Here is a 19539-nt window from a genome sequence, read left to right as displayed (position 1 = left end):
TTTTAAGACAACTAGTCTTCATAGATGCCTTGAGCTGCGGTGACAGAAATGAGTGTTTTTTCTGTTGATTTCTGAGACTATAAGTTTTTTTGAGGTGGGGAATCTGGTTTTGTTCTTGGTCCTCTCTTGCTTAACCTGAGCAGAGAATCATTTGTCTGATAAGCAAAGTTTCTCTTCCCAGCATGCTTGGTTTTAGATTGTAGATTGAGGAGGTGGTTGGGGAACGTGATGCGGGAGCTGGAAGTTTAAGCTGGAGGCTCAGGGGCTACCACCGTGACAGTTCGGAAGTTGGTTAGGTTCTGGAACATGTTGCAGTCCATTTCCACAGTGAGCCTCTGGTGCCCCACCTTCATTGGCATGAACTCGAGTTGGGTGCGCAAAGTGTTTCTGGGCTGCACCGAATTCACTCTGAAATAGAAGAAAAGAAACGTCCTAGTTCTGTCTCAGGGCCATTCCTTTGCTGGTCCCAGTGAATCTGATGCTTACCTGCTTACAGACCCTGAAGAAATAAACATGTAAGTACCCAGCTGTTAAAACAGAGGAGGTTGGAAGAGGGTGGAAGGCAGGAGCCTCCATGGTGAGCAGCTGTATGGTTGAGAAGAGAAACATCCTATTCCAAGGGCTTCCAGGTTGCATCTGTTGTTTCATCACCTGTGACTTCAGTCTGGTCCCATTCTTGGTAATAGTAGGCTTGTGAAAACTATGGTTTTAGAATCCTCGTTGCTAACTGCAGCGGGTGTAGTGGGCATACTGAGACGTCAGGATGCCGGCAGCTGCTGTTTGGAGGCCTATCAGCAGCTTTCTTGTCTACCTGTGGACCTTCATATGGTGACTGAGCACATAGTGCAGATTTCTTTTGAGAAGCTTTATCTTAACAATCTATCTGGGAGACCACAGAAGTCTGGTTAAATGCTGGCAGTCCTTCCGTCAACTTATGGCCAAGAGTGACTGAGTTTCTTGAGGCTGAGGTGGTGGCTCAACAACCACACAACCTGTCAGGGACCTCGGGGTTGTAGGAATAGGCATCGTGAACTCTAAACTGTATGTGTGTGTTTAGTGGAGGATGCTGTGGACCTGACGAGAGAAGGAGCAATGATTAACAGAGATACTTGCAACATCTAAAGCCAACAAGGTGCTAATAACCTAGATTATACAGGGTTTGTGTGTATGAATATATGTGTGTATATATATACCCACAGATCAACAAGGAAAAAAGGAACGGCAAAAAAAGTGGGCAAAGTTAAGGAACTATACAGAGGAGGAAATGGAAAAGGCTAATAAACATGAAGAGTTTCAAATTAAAACAATGATGAGATGTTATTTTATTCCTGTTAGACTGGATTAAAAGAGAAAACTGCGTATTGCCAAGAATGGAGGAATGGTAAGAATAGAGAAGCTGTCAAGTACTGCTGGAGGAACTGCAGCTATTCTACAAACCAATCTGGTAGCATGTGGTCAAACCAGGTCTTATCCCATGTCTCAGCAACTCCGTTCCTGTGTATTTACCCCCCGACACACACATTTTCAAGCAGGTGATAAGGGAATGTGTGTACTTGCGGTGTCTGAGAGTTGGAGGCACTGTGGAGTGGTGTGGTGGGAAGCAGGGGTATACGTGACGGAGGAATTTGTAACAGAAGCAATGGACGACCTGTGGGTGAGTGAAAAACTGTTCTGAGTGAAATGAATTAGACCTGACATTTATATAGTTTAAAAATACAGGCTCGAGAAGCAACAGTACACATTGTACACATACTAAGACAAGGATCTGAGAGAATGGGAGTAGGGAATAGGAGTAAAGGGATGTGGAAATGAAATCCTGTGCTGTGTTGTCACTGGTAGAGTGCGACTCCTGCCTGTGATGTTCCCTAACCCCCTCACCTGCGCTCATCAGTAATCCCCAGGCCCTCTCTGCATGACCAGGGCCTCAGCCAACATCAGGTGCCCAAGGGGCACAGAGCCCCCCTCTCTCCTGTACCCAGTAAACATTGGTGGCCCCAGGGTGAGAGAGGCCCTGATCTTTTAGTTCAACTCTGGCAGGTATTTGCTCTGTCCTCATGGACATAGCAAACAGAGTGTCATCAGTCTTGGGTTCCTGCAATTCTTTACTATTTGAGCCACCAGGGAAGCCCAGGTTCTTGCCTTTCTGACAGGGTGAGACACTTCTGTGGGATGAGAAGCTTGTGGTCTCTTACCTGTAGCTCTTCTCTCTGTGAATGAGCCCCCTTCCGAAGATGGAGATCACACAGTCTTCCAAGGGAACATCGAGGGGCTTATGGATGCTGACCAAGGCCATCAGGGGCTGATGTTGCTCTGCTGTCTCTGGCATCTATGGGGGATCCCAAGAGCACAGAGCTGTAGTTACGCCTTCCCCTCCTGGCTACCGTCCTGAACCCTTTCTTGGTTATTCTCCTATCTCTACCATCCTCACTTAAACTCGACTGCTGACTTCCCTCCCCTCTACGTGGTCTTCTGAATGTCCTCTCAGCCTTGATCCATCACTGACAACACTGATGGTGCCTTTCCTTCACTTGGAAACCTTCGATGGTTTCGTATTGTCTTCAGAATTCAGCTTTGATTGGCCTTCAGAGCCCGTCACAATCTAACCCCAATCTATCCGGGGCTCATCTGTCCTACCCCTGACTCCACCCTAGCCTCTGTGGACAGTTTCCCAGCCCCAGCACAGCCCCCAGGCTCCCTTCCTTTGGGCCTCTTTACTCAGTCTTCCATCTGCAATGGCCTTCTCCCTCCTCTGCACTGAAAGCTCACCTATTGTTCAAAGCCTGACACAAATGCCACCTCCTCCATGAGGTGTTCCCAAACCCCCAGCCGGAAATAGGCCTCTTTGCTTCACTTGTGCCAGAGTGACTTTGCTCCTCTGAAAGCTGTTACATAGACCACATGTGGTGGCACCCTTGCCCAACTGTAACCCCCTCCAGGGCAGAGACCAAGTCACATTCATTTTGGTCCGAGTACACATGTGGAAAGGGGACTGGACTAAGAGCCCTAAGCCTCTAAGACAGGCCATTTTTAAGATTTGTAGGCATGATGCTTTCCTCATCTGAATAACGGGAAGAGTTCACCTCCCAGGGCTGTTGTATTCAAAGAAGTAAAACGTGAAAATACACTGGTATTGTATAAAGTGCTAAATGACCGTAGGCTATTATCTTTGTAAGTTTGGAGGCAGCCACTGAGAAGACTCCGATTTTAGAAACCTTTACTTAAAGTGGAAAGATTTAAATCTTAGTATCATCTATAAGAAATCACCTCTTTCAAGAGAAGGAGCTCTCAACCCAGCATTTCCTGATAGTTTCTTCAGCACGGTCACCTGCTCTGAAGCTTGAGGGGCTCTGTTCTTTCTGAATAGCAGCAAACACAGCGACTTGGGGAAGGACCGGTGCCAACCTCGATGGCAAGGTGTGGTCTGCAAATGGCGATGTCTTGCTGGGCGAAGCAGGTAAGGCTGGAGTGCGTTGCCATGGCAGTGAGTCTGAGGAAGCTATTCTCTGGCAGGCTTTGTTCAAAATTGGAGTTGAACAGGGAGGTAGAGATTTTCTTAGCTGAAACACGTAACAGGGGGAGTCAGGGACCAGGAGTGCCCCGGAGACAAGCAGTGGTTTCACACATGACTCCCAGGAATCAGGGCCTCACTGGCGCCAGAAAGATGCCTCGTTCCTCACAGCAATTTCAGAAGGAACTCGCTCAAGAACCCACCCAAAAGGACTTGGCTGGCGGTCCAGTGGTTAGGACTCCGTGGTCCCAAGGCAGGGGGTCCAGGTTCAACCCCCAGTCAGGAAACAACAATTCCCACATTCCACCACCAAGAGCCCGCATGCTGCAACTAAGACCAGGGGCAGCCAAAATAAAAAAACGAGCAACCCATCCAAGACCAGCATCAGCACCATGGGCACAACACTTGGCAGACCGCCTCCACAGGGCTCTGGAAAGGGCCCTGTGGACGACAAGTGGAGCCTCAGTCCCCTTGTCTAGTAGTAACACCTACCTGGCGGGGTGGCTTCTGGTTCATGAGGCAGTTGTTAAGTGCTGGCCTCAGACCTGCCACCCAGTCATGGCTGGATATACGCTTGCTTGGTCCCCTCCCCTTCTCTGCTTCTGTTCTTTCCCGTTTGCAGAGAAAATGAAGCCACGCTTCCCTCCTCGCCACTGCCTCCAGGGCGCGGCCCCCTCTGTGCGCAGATCCTGTCCTCTGCTTTTTAGATCAGTGCTCCATCCCAACCCCACCGCTGCTTAGCTGTGTGACTGTGGGCAGTTTAGTTAACTTTCTGTGTCTTGGTCTCCTCATCTGTAAAGCGGGATGATAATGGTTCCTGCCTCATAAGGTCATTATGAGGATAAATGAGATAATGCATACAGAACACTTAACATCGTGTTTGCCGAAAATAAGTGCTCAGTAAATGTGAGCTGTAATTATTCTAGTTGTGTCTCATTTCCTCAGAGGTTGCACCATCGATTATAACCCATCTCTCCTGAGGCTTTGTCTTTTTCTCTCTATTAATTCTTCTTCAGCATGTAAGCAGGTTCTGCTCTCTGTCATCTTAAAACAAAGAACACCTTCCCTTTCCCGAGTGTCCCCGTCTGCCACCCAGCCTCTCTTCTTTTTCCATCCGTTCTTCCAGGAAGGACTGCGTACCTTGTCTCACCTCCTCAGCTCTCGGTCAGTTTAAGCCCCAGGATCCTACTGCTTCTCCACCGACCTCCCTGTCAGTAGAGGCTTCCCCGCCCTGACCTCTCCCAGCCCCTCCGCTGGCCGTGCTGGGCTCCCCCTCCTCCTCTCTGACTTAGTCTCTCCCTCTAGGTCTCCCTGTCTGCTGCCTGCACGCTGGTGCTGCCTGGGTTTCCTCCTCACCCTCTCATTTTCTCAGCCCTTCCCCACTCGCCCCTGCCCCCATCCAGGACTTTATCCAAAATACCAGGTTTAGGTTTCCAGCTGCCTACTGTCCATCACAGCTCAGATGTCTTCTGGGATTTCAAACCCAACATGCAACAAACAGAACGCGTCATCTTTCTCCCCAAACCTGTTCTTTCCCATTGGCCCTACTTTAGAGGCTCATCCAAACTGGAAGCACCTTCTAGCCGCATACCCAAGTTCAATCTAGCCCACTTCTATAATATGACTTCATTTGAAAAGTTTTGCTAGTTTACTTTGTCCTTCGATTTTTTCAAAACCTTCCAACTTTAATCTGTGGTTGTTGGATACACATTAGATACACATTAGAATCATATGGGAAGCTTTAAAAATTCCCAATGCCAAGCCACACCCCAAGTCAATTAAAACAGACTCCGACCGAGAAACCTAAGAATCAGTATATTTAAAATTCTCCAGGTGATTCAACATACAGACAAGGCTGAGATACATGACTCTAATATGACCCCTTCCATTCCATTCTACCAAAAGTTCTTTTTCAAAAATGAATTTCTAATCCCATTGACTCCTCTGGTTAAAACCTTTTACCAGCTCCGCATTGCCCAGAGAATAAAACACAACTCTTGAGCAGCATCTACAAGCCACTTCAAGATCTGGCCCAGTCTGGCTCTCACGCAACTCCCCCACTCCACTCCTCCCACTCTTGGAAAGGGAACACGGTGGAAAGACTGGAGGCAGGGGGACCAGTCAGGAGGGAGCTGCAATCATGTAAACAAGCTCTATTCCACTGATTCTCTTGCCTGCACATTGGAGTCACCCAGGGACTTAACAATATTTTTGATGTTTGGGTCAAATTGTGGAGTTTCTGACTTAATTGGTCTGGGGTGCAGGGTGAGCATCAAACTTCCCCCAGTTGGTTCTTACATGCAGCAAAGTTGGAGAACTTTTCCATGAGGACTAGAGCAGGGAATTTCAACTCTAGAATAACACAGGGAGCTCTGAAAAAGTCCAGTGCCTGGATCCGGCTCCAGATCAATTACATAAGATTCTCAAGGAGGAGGAAGAACCTGGGCATATGTCCCTTCTGCCTGGAAAGCCCATGACTCACTTCTCTGTCTGACACTGCCTTACTCATCCTTCAAGACCCAGGGCAGCCTGATTTACCTGGGGGCAGCCTGCTCCTGCCTGGGAGAGATGCTAATCCACCATTGTACTGTGCTTACTTCGTCAAACACTTCTTACCCTGCTCCATAGTCTGTTGACTCAAACGACTACAATCAGAATTGTGGGTTTTGTTTTTCCTGTGGGAAGCTCAGTAAATATGTAGTGAATGAGACAGAGAGCGAGCGAGCCCATCAGGAACTAGAAACCATGTCTTCAAATCTGCAGGGGTTGCTGTATGGCTGCTGCCATACAGGTGGGAGCTGGGTGTGTCGAGTGTTGGGAAGGGGCCCCAGAGCGTTACCTGAGTTGGCACTGAGTGTAAGGACAGACTTCTTCCTCCAGAGCTTGGCAGCAAGGACGCCATTGTAGTACACTGCCTGCAGCCCAACTGTCAGCTACACTTCCTTCTCCTGGTCCCTGGGCTTTAACAAGTTCACAGAGAACTCTACATTCTTTCCCAGGGCTAGGGAACTCGGTGCTTTCAAAAAGAGATGTAGAGGATCATCAGTCTCACAACAAGGAGGATAGATGGCACCATCTTTCTTGTGTTTCATTACGTATTTCTGGACTTCCTCCAGCACCACTTTTTCTTGAGAAGATCCTGAAGAATGGAATAAACAAAGCAGGCCTCTTACCCAGCAGGTATAGACTCTTCTAATAAAAGCTCAGGATTAAGGTTCATTGACCCACTACTGCTCAAATTGCCCAAGGCCACAAGAGCCTTGCAAACCTCTTGCGCCACGTGTAGTTAAAAGAAAGGTTTGTGTTAGACAAACTCACCACAGATACAGTGTGTCTCTTCCAAGTCACTCAGGGGTCAAGTTCTTCAAGGACTGTGAATTTGCCCCTTGAATGGTGGGAAAGCTAGTTTTTGCCCAAGTTGCAGGAACTTGTATTTTCCTAAGTGAGGGAGTTTGGACTTATTCCAAGGGAAATGGAGGCCATGGAATATTCTGGAGCAGGAATATTCTGTCACATAAACATATCTGTGTCCTGGGAAGCTCACTCTGGAAACTGTAAGTTAGAGATGGAATAATGATGGGGAAACTGGAGGCAGGGGTCCAGTTAGGAGGCTACTATAATCCTCTAGAAAAGAGATGATGAGGCCCTGAGTGACCTGCAGGCAACGGGGAAGGAGATGAGGAGATGGGGGTGAGGGTGCCATTGGGCGGCTCAAGAACAGTGCAGGCCTTCTTGTTTGGACAAATGGGAGGACAGGGCCGCGGGGCACTCTAATAACTAATATGGAGGGGAATCCACAGGGAGGGTGGGGAGTGTTGGAATACAGCAGGAGACAGAGAATATTTCCTGGCAGCTGGGCTTGGTTTTTCTTTTGTCTTTGGCCATGCCACATGTGACATATGGGATCTTAGCTTCCCAACCAGGGATTAACCCCCTGCAGTAGAAGTGCAGAGTCTTAACCACTGGACCACCAGGGAAGTCACCTGGGCTTGGTATTAAGTATTCTGTTCTATAGCAGTAGTTCTCAGCTGGGGACAATTTTGCCCCCAGGGGACATTTGGAAATGTCAGGAGACATTTCTGGTTGTCACAACTGGTGGTGCTGGTTGAGGAGGGGCTGGCATCTAGAGGAGAGAGACCAGGAAGGCTTCTGAATGTCCCAGGTCGCACAGCCTCCCAGAGAGCAAAGATATCTGGTCCAAAATGTGAGTAAAGTCAAACAAGGTTGAGCAGTCCTGTTTTATGTGATGGGGAGCGGACAGCACGTCTCCCTGACCTGCATGTGTCTGGCCCATTCCTTTCCCTCTGTTGCTGTTTGGGGCCCTCTTCCACCTGGTGCGTGCATACTAAATTGCTTCAGTCGTCTCCAACCCTTTGCAATCCCACAGACTGCATCCGTTCAGTCTGTCCAAGGGATTTTTCTGGGCAAGAAAACGAGTGGGTTGCCATTTCCTACTCCAGGGGATCTTCCCGACCCAGGGATCGAACTGGCATCTCCTGCATTGGTGGGCAGATTCTTTACCTCTGAGCCACCTGAGAGGACCCCCACTGCCTGGTACCTTCAGGATACTTGTAGTTCTGTGTGATGTCCTCACGGCGGTCACCGTCCACATTCTCGGTGCTATTATTGCCAAAATCCTTAGGGTTGCAGTCAGTCAACTCCAGGGTCCCGTCCTCACGGCACCTCCAGACCACACATGAGGCATTTATGGAGGCAAAAATGTCTGCTGCTGCAGGCTCAGCTGCACTATCCCCTCCTTGACCGCTCTGACTGGGACCAGATCACAGGCCTCCAGGACTGAGGGAGAGAAACGTCAGTGAGTGAGAGGAACCACAGCCAGACCTTGGCTTCGGTCAGAGCAGCCAAACCTCTGTCCCCATCCTAACGCCCTGTTGCCCCTCTGCTGGAATCAAGGTCAGAGGTGGGCACTAGGCAGGGTTTCTGAGGGCACAGAGGAGGTGAGGCTCACTTGTAGTGACAAAGCTTTTTGGTCATGGTCTATGGCAGGCGCCCTCTCAGAAGCTGGACGAGACCTCAGAGTTACAGAGGACATGGGAGCTCCTAAGCCAGCTTGAGCGCAGACATGACAGGAGCAGGCTGCCTTTGTTGAGCACTTCCTGCGTGCCTGGCTCTGTGACTGTTCTGTTCCTGGGGGGCCTTGGGCCGGCATCCCACTGCTCACCATCAGTCCTGCCACCCCTTCTGTTTTAGGGGCTGCAGACCCACTATGGAACACCTGCTGCCCCTGCTTCCTCTCCAAGGGACTCCCTGTACTCTTGCAGCGCTGTGTAACCCAGGGGTCCTAGGCCCACCCCAGGCTTTACCTTCACCTCCTTTAAGAGCACTTGGGTATAGAATCTGCCATCCGTCATAACCCTCAGGCAGAGCAGGCCGGGCCATCCAGCACTCCGTGGAAGTCTGGAAGATCCTGAAGCAAAGGGAACAATACAAGTTGGGGGGGGGGGGAAGTCCGGAAGCAGCCCTGGAGATGACAGAGCTGATACTGAGTGGCTGGGAGGACACTGCGGACGAGTGGTTCCAACACTCCCAGGAAGGGGCGTGCATCTCACATTCACCCTGACCTTCGGAATCCTGCCTTCCAGAATCCGGAAGGCCTATTCGAAGCAGGGCTGCTTGGGGCGGGGAGTTCCCGTGGATGAGAGCCTGCGGGTTTGGAGCCCTTTCAGGTCTGGGACGTCAGGCATCCCCTTTGGGCTTCTCACCAGGCTCTGCCTCTGTTGCCTTCTCCATTCCTCCGCCCCTCCTCGTTGTAGTACTCGTCTACCAGCAGGCCCCCACCGGTGCCCTGGGCGGAGGTGAAGGCGGTCACGACACGGGCAGGGATTCCCAGGCCTCGCAGCACTGCGGGAAAGCGGGCAGAGGGTCAGGGCACCAGAGAGGCCTGGGACGCGGGGGATGGGGTCTATGGCTAGCGTTCTCAGTGTCTCCTCTGGACACCGGGCACTTTCATGGTCCTAAATGCCAGGTGACATTGTGGAAAGAAGGGGCACGGGAGCTGACACCCGCCCGACCTAGGCTACGTGCAGGCCAAGTAATGAGAAACAGACAAGATACACAGCAGGTGGAGTGGACAGCGGGGGGCTTCAACAGAGCGCTGGGACTGGCTTTTCCGGGGCAGAGGCAGGCAGGAGCTTTGGGGAGTTTGGGAGCAGAGCTCGCCAGATGGGCCCAGCTTTGCTGAATCTGGGAAAAGGAGCAGAAGTTGGTTGGGAGGAGTGGCTGGGGAAAAGCCGTCTTGGCCAGATGGCGCATGGGAAGCAGGCACAGGTGTGGTGGAGGTGGGGGATGCTGCGGAGTGGAGGCAGTGGCTGCTTTTGGAGATGTCACGGGGCAGGGGGGACCGGGCAATGCAAGAAGCAAGGCAGACACTCTGTGCGGTAGCCAAGGTGACTTGCCTGGGTGTGGCAGGCAAGTCTGCTCTGTACCTGTGCAAGCAGCAGCTGCCAACACCCAGGCCTGACCCTCGTACATGGGCCTCCCATGACCAGTGACCCTCTGTCGCAGGATGGGCGCACTGTCCCGGCGCTTGTTCAGCAAGGCCCTTTCCTCCATAGTCTGGATCTTCGCAGTGAGCAGGACGAACTTCTCCTTAAGAACGTGCAGCTGTTTGGGGAAATGTGTGGATGTTTATGGGGGTGAGTAGGGAGGGCTCCGGCTTCTCAGGTGGCGCTAATGGTAAAGATCCCGCCTGCCAATGCAGGAGTTGAAAGAAACATGTGTTCAATCCCCGGGTGGGGAAGATCCCCTTGAGGAGGGCATGGAAACCCACTCCAGTATTGCCTGGAGAATCCCACGGACAGAGGAGCTTGGTGGGCTATAGGGTCGCAAAGAACCGGACACAACTGAAGTGACTTAGTACGCCCGTAGCAAGGGCTCATCAAAGTTCTCCAGGCATGGTGAACAGATCACCTGTATGGAAATCACCTGGAACTTGTTAAACCTGCATGTTCCTGGGCTCCACCCTCACCCACTGGGATGGTGTCTGGGAAACATTTGTAACAAGTCCTTCAGAAGCAGGGGTTCGTGAGCCATGAAAATGAAAGTGTTAGTCGCTCAGTCGTGTCCGATTCTTGTGACCCCATGGACTGTAGCCCCCCAGGCTCCTTTGTCCATGGGATTCTGCAGGCAAGAATACTGGAGTGGGTTGTCATTCCCTTCTCCAGGGGATCTTCCTGACCCAGGGGTTGAAACCTGGATCGAACCCAGGTCTCCCGCATTGCAGGCAGATTCTTTACTGTGTGAGCCCCCAGGGAAGCCCATAGTGGCAAATGAAACTCAGGACACGAGAGCAGCAGGAGGGCTGCCCCTCGCTGGAGGCTTTCACTGTTCCTTGGTCTGCCTGGCCCTGATTCTTCGAGTGTTTGCACCTGGGGCCTTGAGGCCCACGTTTCCTCCTCCTCGCAGGCTAGCGCTGTCCCTCACCACCTCCTCAGAGGAGAGGGTTGAGCCACATGAGGAAAGAGAGAACACATTACTCCTGTGAGAGAACTTTTGAAGGACAATAGGAAAGGACCAGGCCACCTTCATGGGAATAATTTAGAAATGAAAACAAGTTCCTTTGACTGCCTTATCCCCAAACCACAGGTAAGATGGAACTGACCCCCTTCTTCCCAGGGACCTAAGCTACCTGCCAGGGCTGGGGGTGAGGAGGCAGGGAGAGGGAGGTCTCAAGGAAACCCAGGTCAGTTTTAGTCCTCGCTGGCTTGTGACCTGAGGGAGGACCCCTTCCTGTCATTTCTCTCCCCGCTGGATGCTACTGTCTGCCCCTCCTCACTCAGACCCTCCTCCAGGGACTGTCCCCTGCACTCTGGGAGGAGGGGACCATTCGTGAGTAAAAAACTTCTGGGGCCCTAGACGGGGGCAGCTCTGGCAGAGGACTGGAGACGGTAGCTTGCTGTCTGCAGTACCACATCAGGCCCACTGTTGATGGGACCTGCAGCCTCTATGGCTGGTGGGAGTTTTGGGGTTGGTGTGAATGCCCTAGGCCTCACTTATTCAGAAGCATCTGGCCCACCTAACTTTTGGACAGAACTGTGTGGGGCACCCAGCACCATTAGTGTTCCTACTGTGGGCCAGATCACCTGGGGGCATCTCAGTGCAGCATGGCTGCTGCAGTAGGAAGGGCAAGCCGCCCTCCCAGCATCTGGGCACATATCTGGTTCTAACTTGAATCCAAATGCCTGGGGTCTACCTGAGCCGAATCCAGGTGGTAGAGTGATGGCAGGGGACACTGCCATCCTTATGGTTAGAGGTTAGAGGTCGGGGTGTTACCACTTCCCATCGCTGCACTCAGGAGCCACCTGAGTGTAGAAAAGCTACAGTTACAAATCCCATCACCATAGAGGAGAAATTTGTGTGAAGGGACAAGTACCAGTGTCCAGTACCGGGCACTGTGGTATCCTCTCCAAAACCAGTAGTAGCAGATACATACCTGGGGAAAATATCTGAGTTGTACACAAAGGCCGGCTGCATGTTGATGGTGGTGGTCTCAGACAGGGGATCTGGCAAACCTGAATCCATTATGCTTCTTCTGGGTGGCTGGACTGCAGAAGAGGTTAGCTTTTTATATTGTGCTAGGGCTAATGGGTTTCCCAGTGGAATAGACTTGTTAGGCTTCTTCCTATTGTTGGCCCCAGATGTGGGCTAAAGGGTGAGTTCTGAGTCCAAGTTTCTGGGTTTCAAGCTTCACTTGAAATGTGGGTACCTCTGATGACCAACTCCACAGGTAAATAAGTCGAGGCTTGGGTCCAGGCATTGCTGCCACTGGGTGCTGTGTTCTCACAACCAAGAACAGCCACGTGATATGGGTAGTGGTTCTCCTTGGAGTCAGAGGTAGACTGGAAAATAACAGTCTGAGGAGCAGGTGTGGTTTCTATAGCATCTGTGTCAAAGACTGGTTTGGCATCTGTCACGATGCCATCTGCTGGAGCATAGATAACTGCCAAAGCCATAGGTGGGGGCTGGGGAAAACAGGAGCTGAAGCCATAGATGTGGGGTTGGGGAAAACAGGAGCTGAAGCCATAGATGTGGGGCTGGGGAAAAAGGAACTGAAGCCACAGATGTGGGGTTGGGGAAAACAGGAGCTGAAGCCATGGATGGGGGGTTGGGGGAAACAGGGGCTGAAGCTATAGTTGGGGGGCTGGGGGAGGCAGGACCCAAAGTCATAATTTGAGAACTGAGGGAAACAGCCAAAGTCCTAGATGGGGGGGGGGGGATGTGAGGGAAGACAGGACACAAAGCCATAGATGGGGGGGGGGGTGAGGGAAGACAGGACACAAAGCCATAGATGGGGGGGTGAGGGAAGACAGGACACAAAGCCATAGATGGGGGGGTGGGACAGGGGAGACAGCGGCCGGACCCAAGAGGGAGGGATGGGGAAGACATAGGCTGGAGTTCTAGATAGTGGGCCTGGGGAAACCAGGACCCAAGGCCGCAGGTGGGGGCCCGGGAAAGACGGCAGCCGGAGCCCCAGACGAGGGCCCGGGGAAGACGGCAGCCGGAGCCCCAGACGAGGGCCCGGGGAAGACGGCAGCCGGAGCCCCAGACGAGGGCCCGGGGAAGACGGCAGCCGGAGCCCCAGGTGGGGGCCCGGGGAAGACGGCAGCCGGAGCCCCAGATGAGGGCCCGGGGAAGACGACAGCCGGAGCCCCAGATGAGGGCCCGGGGAAGACGGCAGCCGGAGCCCCAGTGCGGCTGGAGACCATGGGCAAAAATGAGAGTGTCGTGCGTGGTCTCTGTGCAGTGTGTGTCTGCTGCACCCCAATCCCTGGGGGAGACCGAAAAATCATAGCTTTAGAAGGGGGCGTAGTGTCCATGGCTGTGATGTCTGGATCTGAAGAAGACGGGGAGGTCACACTTCCAGATGCCGGGACTGTGGTGGGAAAAGGGACGGCAGTAGCAGGGATGGGCTGCACAGTTAGAACAGAGAAGGCAGCCGGAGTCCCTGATGAGGGCCCGGGGAAGACGGCAGCCGGAGCCCCAGATGGGGGCCCGGGGAAGACGGCAGCCGGAGCCCCAGATGAGGGCCCGGGGAAGACGGCAGCCGGAGCCGCAGGTGGGGGCCCGGGGAAGACGGCAGCCGGTGCCCCAGGTGGGGGCCCGGGGAAGACGGCAGCCGGAGCCCCAGATGAGGGCCCGGGGAACACGGCAGCCGAAGCCCCAGATGATGGCCCGGGGAACACGGCAGCCGGAGCCCCAGATGGGGGCCCGGGGAAGACGGCAGCCGGAGCCGCAGGTGGGGGCCCGGGGAAGACGGCAGCCGGTGCCCCAGGTGGGGGCCCGGGGAAGACGGCAGCCGGAGCCCCAGATGATGGCCCGGGGAAGACGGCAGCCGGAGCCCCAGACGGGGGCCCGGGGAAGACGGCAGCCGGAGCCCCAGACGGGGGCCCGGGGAAGACGGCAGCCGGAGCCCCAGACGGGGGCCCGGGGAAGACGGCAGCCGGAGCCCCAGACGGGGGCCCGGGGAAGACGGCAGCCGGAGCCCCAGACGGGGGCCCGGGGAAGACGGCAGCCGGAGCCCCAGACGGGGGCCCGGGGAAGACGGCAGCCGGAGCCCCAGACGAGGGCCCGGGGAAGACGGCAGCCGGAGCCCCAGCGCGGCTGGAGACCATGGGCACAAATGAGAGTGTCGTGCCTGGTGCAGTGTGTGTCTGCTGCACCCCAATCCCTGGGGGAGACCGAAAAATCATAGCTTTAGAAGGGGGTGTAGTGTCCATGGCTGTGATGCCTGGATCTGAAGAAGATGGGGAGGTCACACTTCCAGATGCCGGGACTGTGGTGGGAAAAGGGACGGCAGTAGCAGGGATGGGCTGCACAGTTAGAACAGAGAAGGCAGCCGGAGTCCCTGATGAGGGCCCGGGGAAGACGGCAGCCGGAGCCCCAGATGAGGGCCCGGGGAAGACGGCAGCCGGTGCCGCAGGTGGGGGCCCGGGGAAGACGGCAGCCGAAGCCCCAGACGAGGGCCCGGGGAACACGGCAGCCGGAGCCCCAGACGGGGGCCCGGGGAAGACGGCAGCCGGAGCCCCAGATGGGGGCCCGGGGAAGACGGCAGCCGGAGCCCCAGATGAGGGCCCGGGGAAGACGGCAGCCGGTGCCCCAGGTGGGGGCCCGGGGAAGACGGCAGCCGGAGCCCCAGGTGGGGGCCCGGGGAAGACGGCAGCCGGAGCCCCAGATGAGGGCCCGGGGAAGACGACAGCCGGAGCCCCAGATGAGGGCCCGGGGAAGACAGCAGCCGGAGCCCCAGCGCGGCTGGAGACCATGGGCACAAATGAGAGTGTCGTGCCTGGTGCAGTGTGTGTCTGCTGCACCCCAATCCCTGGGGGAGACCGAAAAATCATAGCTTTAGAAGGGGGTGTAGTGTCCATGGCTGTGATGCCCGGATCTGAAGAAGACGGGGAGGTCACACTTCCAGATGCCGGGACCGTGGTGGGAAAAGGGACGGCAGTAGCAGGGATGGGCTGCACAGTCAGAACAGCGGGGGCGATGGGAGGGTTTGGAAGAGGGGTGAGTAAGGATAAGGGAGGGGGAGGATCTACACACATGGGTGTTGGGGATTCAGTTCTGTAGGAGGGTGGTGGTAAGGAGAGGGTTGGGGTGCTCAGTGGTTTGGAGAGGTCAGAAGTAAAAGGGGGTGCTGCTCTGACTGAACACCGAGTGCCTTCATCCTTCTTAAGGTTCATTCCCACAATGGGATTGCAAACTGGAGGAAGACGAGCACGTGCAGCAATAGCAGCGTGAGAGTACACGGGGGCTGTGTGTCTTGCCCCCTGATCCAGACAAGTTGTCAGGCAAGGTGGACGGCCAGCCAGACTGAGGAATCTGGAGTTCCGGTCGGCCAAATTGCTGGTAGCAGGAGGGACCGCCAAAGTGTGACTGACCGGAATCAGGGAGCCTGTCGTCCCTGGGGCAGGCGGAGGGACACTGCGGCGTCGCATGGCCTTCCTTGCATCTTTCAGGATTTTGTTCCGCTGACGCTGCATGCTTTGTTTCAGGGTGCCCCAGGTTTTGGCGAGAGTCATGCCTGGAAGCTTCGGAGGAGGGGGAAGGTTGCTGCGACCCCACGGCAGAGGCAGCGGTGGTGGCACTGGTGGCAGCAGTGGCGGCAGTGGCAGAAAAAGCGGCACGGGTGTCTTCCGCTTGACGGGGTGCCTACTGCTGGCAGATCCCAGGGGCGAAGAGCTTCTCCGTGGGGTGTCTGAAGGTTGTTTATGCTGCAGCACCTTCCCGGAAATCAGTGACTCTGGGGAGCTGGGTCGGTGGTCTTCTCCCAGCACCTCTACTGGCCTCTCGGGCAGCAGGTTGCAGCACGGACCTGGGGCAGAGAGCACCGTGGCCAGGGGCCCAGGTTGCAAGGGAGGCTGGCCGTCTCCACCAGTGCCGGCTGAGCAGATGGCGGGGCTTCCGGAGGAATTCAGCCGAGACCCCTGGGCTTTCTCACGGAAGCTGCCTTCTGGGTGCACCGGAAGGAGGTTTGGAGGCTCAGGACTGCACTGCAGGGATGTGAGGACCCCGCTGGTCTCTTGGGGCCTGGGTGTCGCTGTCACATCCCCACTGTGGTACAGACCATCGTCCTGTCCTTCGGCCTCTGCGTGGCCTTCCTCCTTTGTCATGCCTTCCCTGGGCTCTTCTTGGCCCATCACCTCTCTCTCCTTTGCGCAAGGAAGTGGGAGGTGACTGGTTGCTACCAGCTTCCCAGGCTTGACCACCTGAGCAGGTAGCTCAGGTAGTGAACTCAGGAGCGTAGTTGCCCATACAGTATTGATTGCACACCAAAACGCCAGAGAATAGAGTGTGAAACTGGGAGAGTGCCTCCCTAGCTTCTGACTCCACTCGTGGTCAAGCATGCACTGGAGGGGGGAGTCCTCAGCCTGGCCTTTGTGATGAGTCCATGGTATACGTGTCACAGAGAAACTGTGCTGCGCGCGCGTGGGTGTGGCAAATTACAGGGCAAAGGGCAGGGCCCCAGCGCATGACCCCTCCCAGGCTCTCTAGCAGCTGAGACTTCCCACTGTGGGCGGCAGGTGTTTGGCACCAGAGGGGCCACCATGCAAAGACTGGTAAGGACTGTGGGGGCCTCCTCCTCCAGAGCTCATCCTGTCTAGCACCTCCTCATGCAGCCCCCTTGGTGCCTGCATTTGTATCGGTCAGCCCTTCCCTGCCTGTGTCTCAGAGGCCTGTGCAAAGCTGAGTGCAAGAGCCACCCATCCTGTCGGGGGGTGGTCCAGCACCTATGGGGACCTCCCCAGCTTCTCTGCGAGACCTGGAACCAGGAGCACCTTCTCCACTGCTGCTCCTCTGCCATCATCACCAGCCGGCAGGGAATGCAGAGCCCTCACCTGGCCGGATGCTGCCCCCCACAACCTCCCTTCCTGGCAGGTAAGGCTCTTCACGTCTTTTTAGAAATTTGGTACAACAGTTCGACTTTAGACTGGTCTTCAGGGTGTGCAGAGAGTGATGGCTTAGCCAGGATTTGAACCAAGCCTTCTCTGGGCTGTGGTGCCTCCTGGTCATCCATGCTTCATGTATGACTGTTCTTTTCTTGTACTCCTGATGACAATCAGCCCCAAGTGTCATACCGATAATGAGCCTATATCCTACCCTGTAGAGGTTTTCTTTTGCTCAGTTCATGAGTTGATCACCTACCGCACTGGGTTCTGATCTCAGAAGATGCAGGTGAGGGACCACCAGTTGTCAGCAGAGCACCAGCGGAGGTTTTCCCTTTGGTCTAGTTTGAAGAATCCAGATGTGTAAAGATTATAGTCTAGATAAAGCGTGGGCTTTCCTGAAAGAAATTTACCAGTGAATTATTCTGTATGGATTAGAAGCCAATTTCTATGGATGGCCTCTGGAGTATGTTCAGTGAGGCAACTCATTCACGTCTAGAAAGCAAACACATAATTTATTGCAGCTTCATAGCGGAGCACTGTGTCAGTTTAGAATAGTACAATTTGGTCACTGTGAGCATGTCAGCTTGGTCCACTCTTTACTACTATATATAATTCTAGAGATTCTTATGCCCAGGAGAGAAGACGCACTCTTGTGTGTCTAGAACAAGGGAAACATGTTATTATTCACAAGGTAGAAGCTTCAAAAGAATGGGAAAGAACTGAAAAATCCTAGTCTAACATGGCTTTATTGAGTTTAAATCTTGTTTCTTTGGCTTACTTCATTGGAGTGTTTTCTTTCTCCTGGGCTGACATGTGGTTACACATTAGGCATGTGACATGTAGAGGTTTCAGAACCCAGAATTGTATTGATCAGTGAAACTTGATTTATATATTTTCATTTAAAATATATTTAAAATAACACTGGACATAATTCATATATTATAAATTAGTTTTGCCCTCTGCTCTTGAGATTCTTTTTCTAGTATGTCAGAGTAAATTTGGACTTCCATCCCCAATAAGACTTGAGATTGGAGGACACAAAAGGTTTTTCTCAGACCTAAATTATATCTGAAAAAAGCGAGAAATGTCATAAGCCCTATGTGACCTCTCTAGGAGCAGAAATGATTTACAGCCGTGGCATTTAACCATAATTCCTTGATCTCGTTTGAGAAGAGTTCAGTAAGGAACAACCTCTTGATTTTTGTTTCTTCCCTGTTTCCTTGTCTTGCTTACCAACAATCCATTGTAATCCATGAATTAATATGACATCAGGCTGAGTGGTCTCTGGAGCTCATTCGAGTAACTTTTTTCCCTAAAATAACTTTAATTTCCTTGTTTTTCAGTTCCTCTTGTCTCCTTGCCCTTTACTAAAACCAGAATTCACCAAAAGCTGACTGGCTTTGTGCTGACCCTTCTTAGGACAATCTTTCCTTAATTATTTTACTCATCACTCTCTTTCATTTTTTGCCTTCTAGAAATATGTTGAAAGCTTTCTGTAGTTGATGACTTCCACAACCTCTTGGCTTTTATTGGCTTGTTAATTTTGGTATTTTTACACTGTTATTTAAATATGGTTTCAGAAAGAAGAGAAAGTAAATATGTGTTCTAGTCTGCATCTTGAGCTGAAAATCCCTGTCAGTTCTAGCATCCAGCATTTCCATGCGGGGGGGGGGGGGGGGGAGGTGGGGGGGAAACCTTGGCATTAATAGGTGTAACACTCAAGATTTCAGCTTTTCTTGGGCAATCACTAAGGACTTAGTATGTGGTAATTTCTAATGCTGCTGCTGCTGCTAAGTTGCATCAGTTGTGTACTGACTCTGTGCGACCCCATAGTTGGCAGCCCACCAGGCTCCTCCGTCCCTAGGATTCTCCAGGCAAGAATACTGGAGTGGGTTGCCATTTCCTTCTCCAGTGCATGAAAGTGAAAAGTGAAAGTGAAGTCGCTCAGTCGCGTCCGACTCCTCGTGACCCCATGGACTGTAGCCTACCAGGCTCCTCTGTCCATGGGATTTCCCAGGCAAGAGTACTGGAGTGGGTTGCCATTGGGTTGCCATTGCCTTCTCCAAATTTCTAATGGGAAAGTAATAATAACTATTTCATGGATTATTTGAGAATTACATTAGATAATGAAGATGCAAATGCTTTCTAAAGTTTAAAAGTCCATACAAATGTTTTTGGTTATTGATTTGTTGCTACTTCAGTTTTACTTGACAGTGATTTATGACCTTGCTTATGTGAGAAGATGCCTTCTGATTTGTTGTTTTGAAAGTTAGATTATATTTTTCAACAGCTCAATGAAAATAGCACCATTTCTGAAGGTTAAGGGTGAAACCGTGAATGTCTCTTGACACCTGTCACTTTACAGTATTTTCAGCAGCTAATTCACTCATGGATTCCTCCTCCCAGTTTTGTTGTGGACCTACTACCAGCCCGATGATTTCCATCAGGTGTTGGAAAACATTTTCTGGAGTTTTACATATGTATCTTAGACTCGGTGGGCCGCATACAGTTTCTGTAGCTTCTCCTCCTCCTCTTTCTTCAGCAGCCTTTCAAAATGTGAGGTTCAGTATTAGCTCAGCAGTCATAAAAGAACAGGCTGAGCTCACAGTGATTTGTGAGCAATTA

At 52.8% G+C, this 19539-nt stretch overlaps 1 protein-coding gene and 1 pseudogene across 1 annotated transcript; both read right to left on the bottom strand.

Annotated features, from left to right (window-relative positions):
- Window positions 1–224: 224 nt before the first annotated feature.
- LOC148776957 (protein 4.2-like) lies at window positions 225–11056 on the bottom strand (annotated as a pseudogene).
- Window positions 11057–12924: 1868 nt separating this feature from the next.
- Window positions 12925–17101, bottom strand: LOC148776956 (uncharacterized). Its single transcript, XM_088840251.1, has 4 exons — window positions 16864–17101; window positions 14448–16400; window positions 13470–14123; window positions 12925–13211 (listed from the first exon to the last, which is right to left on the bottom strand). Exons 1-4 carry the CDS (start codon window positions 17099–17101, stop codon window positions 12925–12927), a joined length of 3132 nt encoding a protein of 1043 aa, XP_088696377.1.
- Between the last annotated feature and the right edge of the window lie 2438 nt (window positions 17102–19539).

This window comes from Moschus berezovskii, chromosome 9 (genome assembly GCF_049115385.1).
Source record: "Moschus berezovskii isolate FMDL1 chromosome 9, NW_MosBer_1.0, whole genome shotgun sequence".
Taxonomy (NCBI): domain Eukaryota; kingdom Metazoa; phylum Chordata; class Mammalia; order Artiodactyla; family Moschidae; genus Moschus; species Moschus berezovskii.
This window is presented reverse-complemented; position numbering and strand designations above follow the sequence as displayed.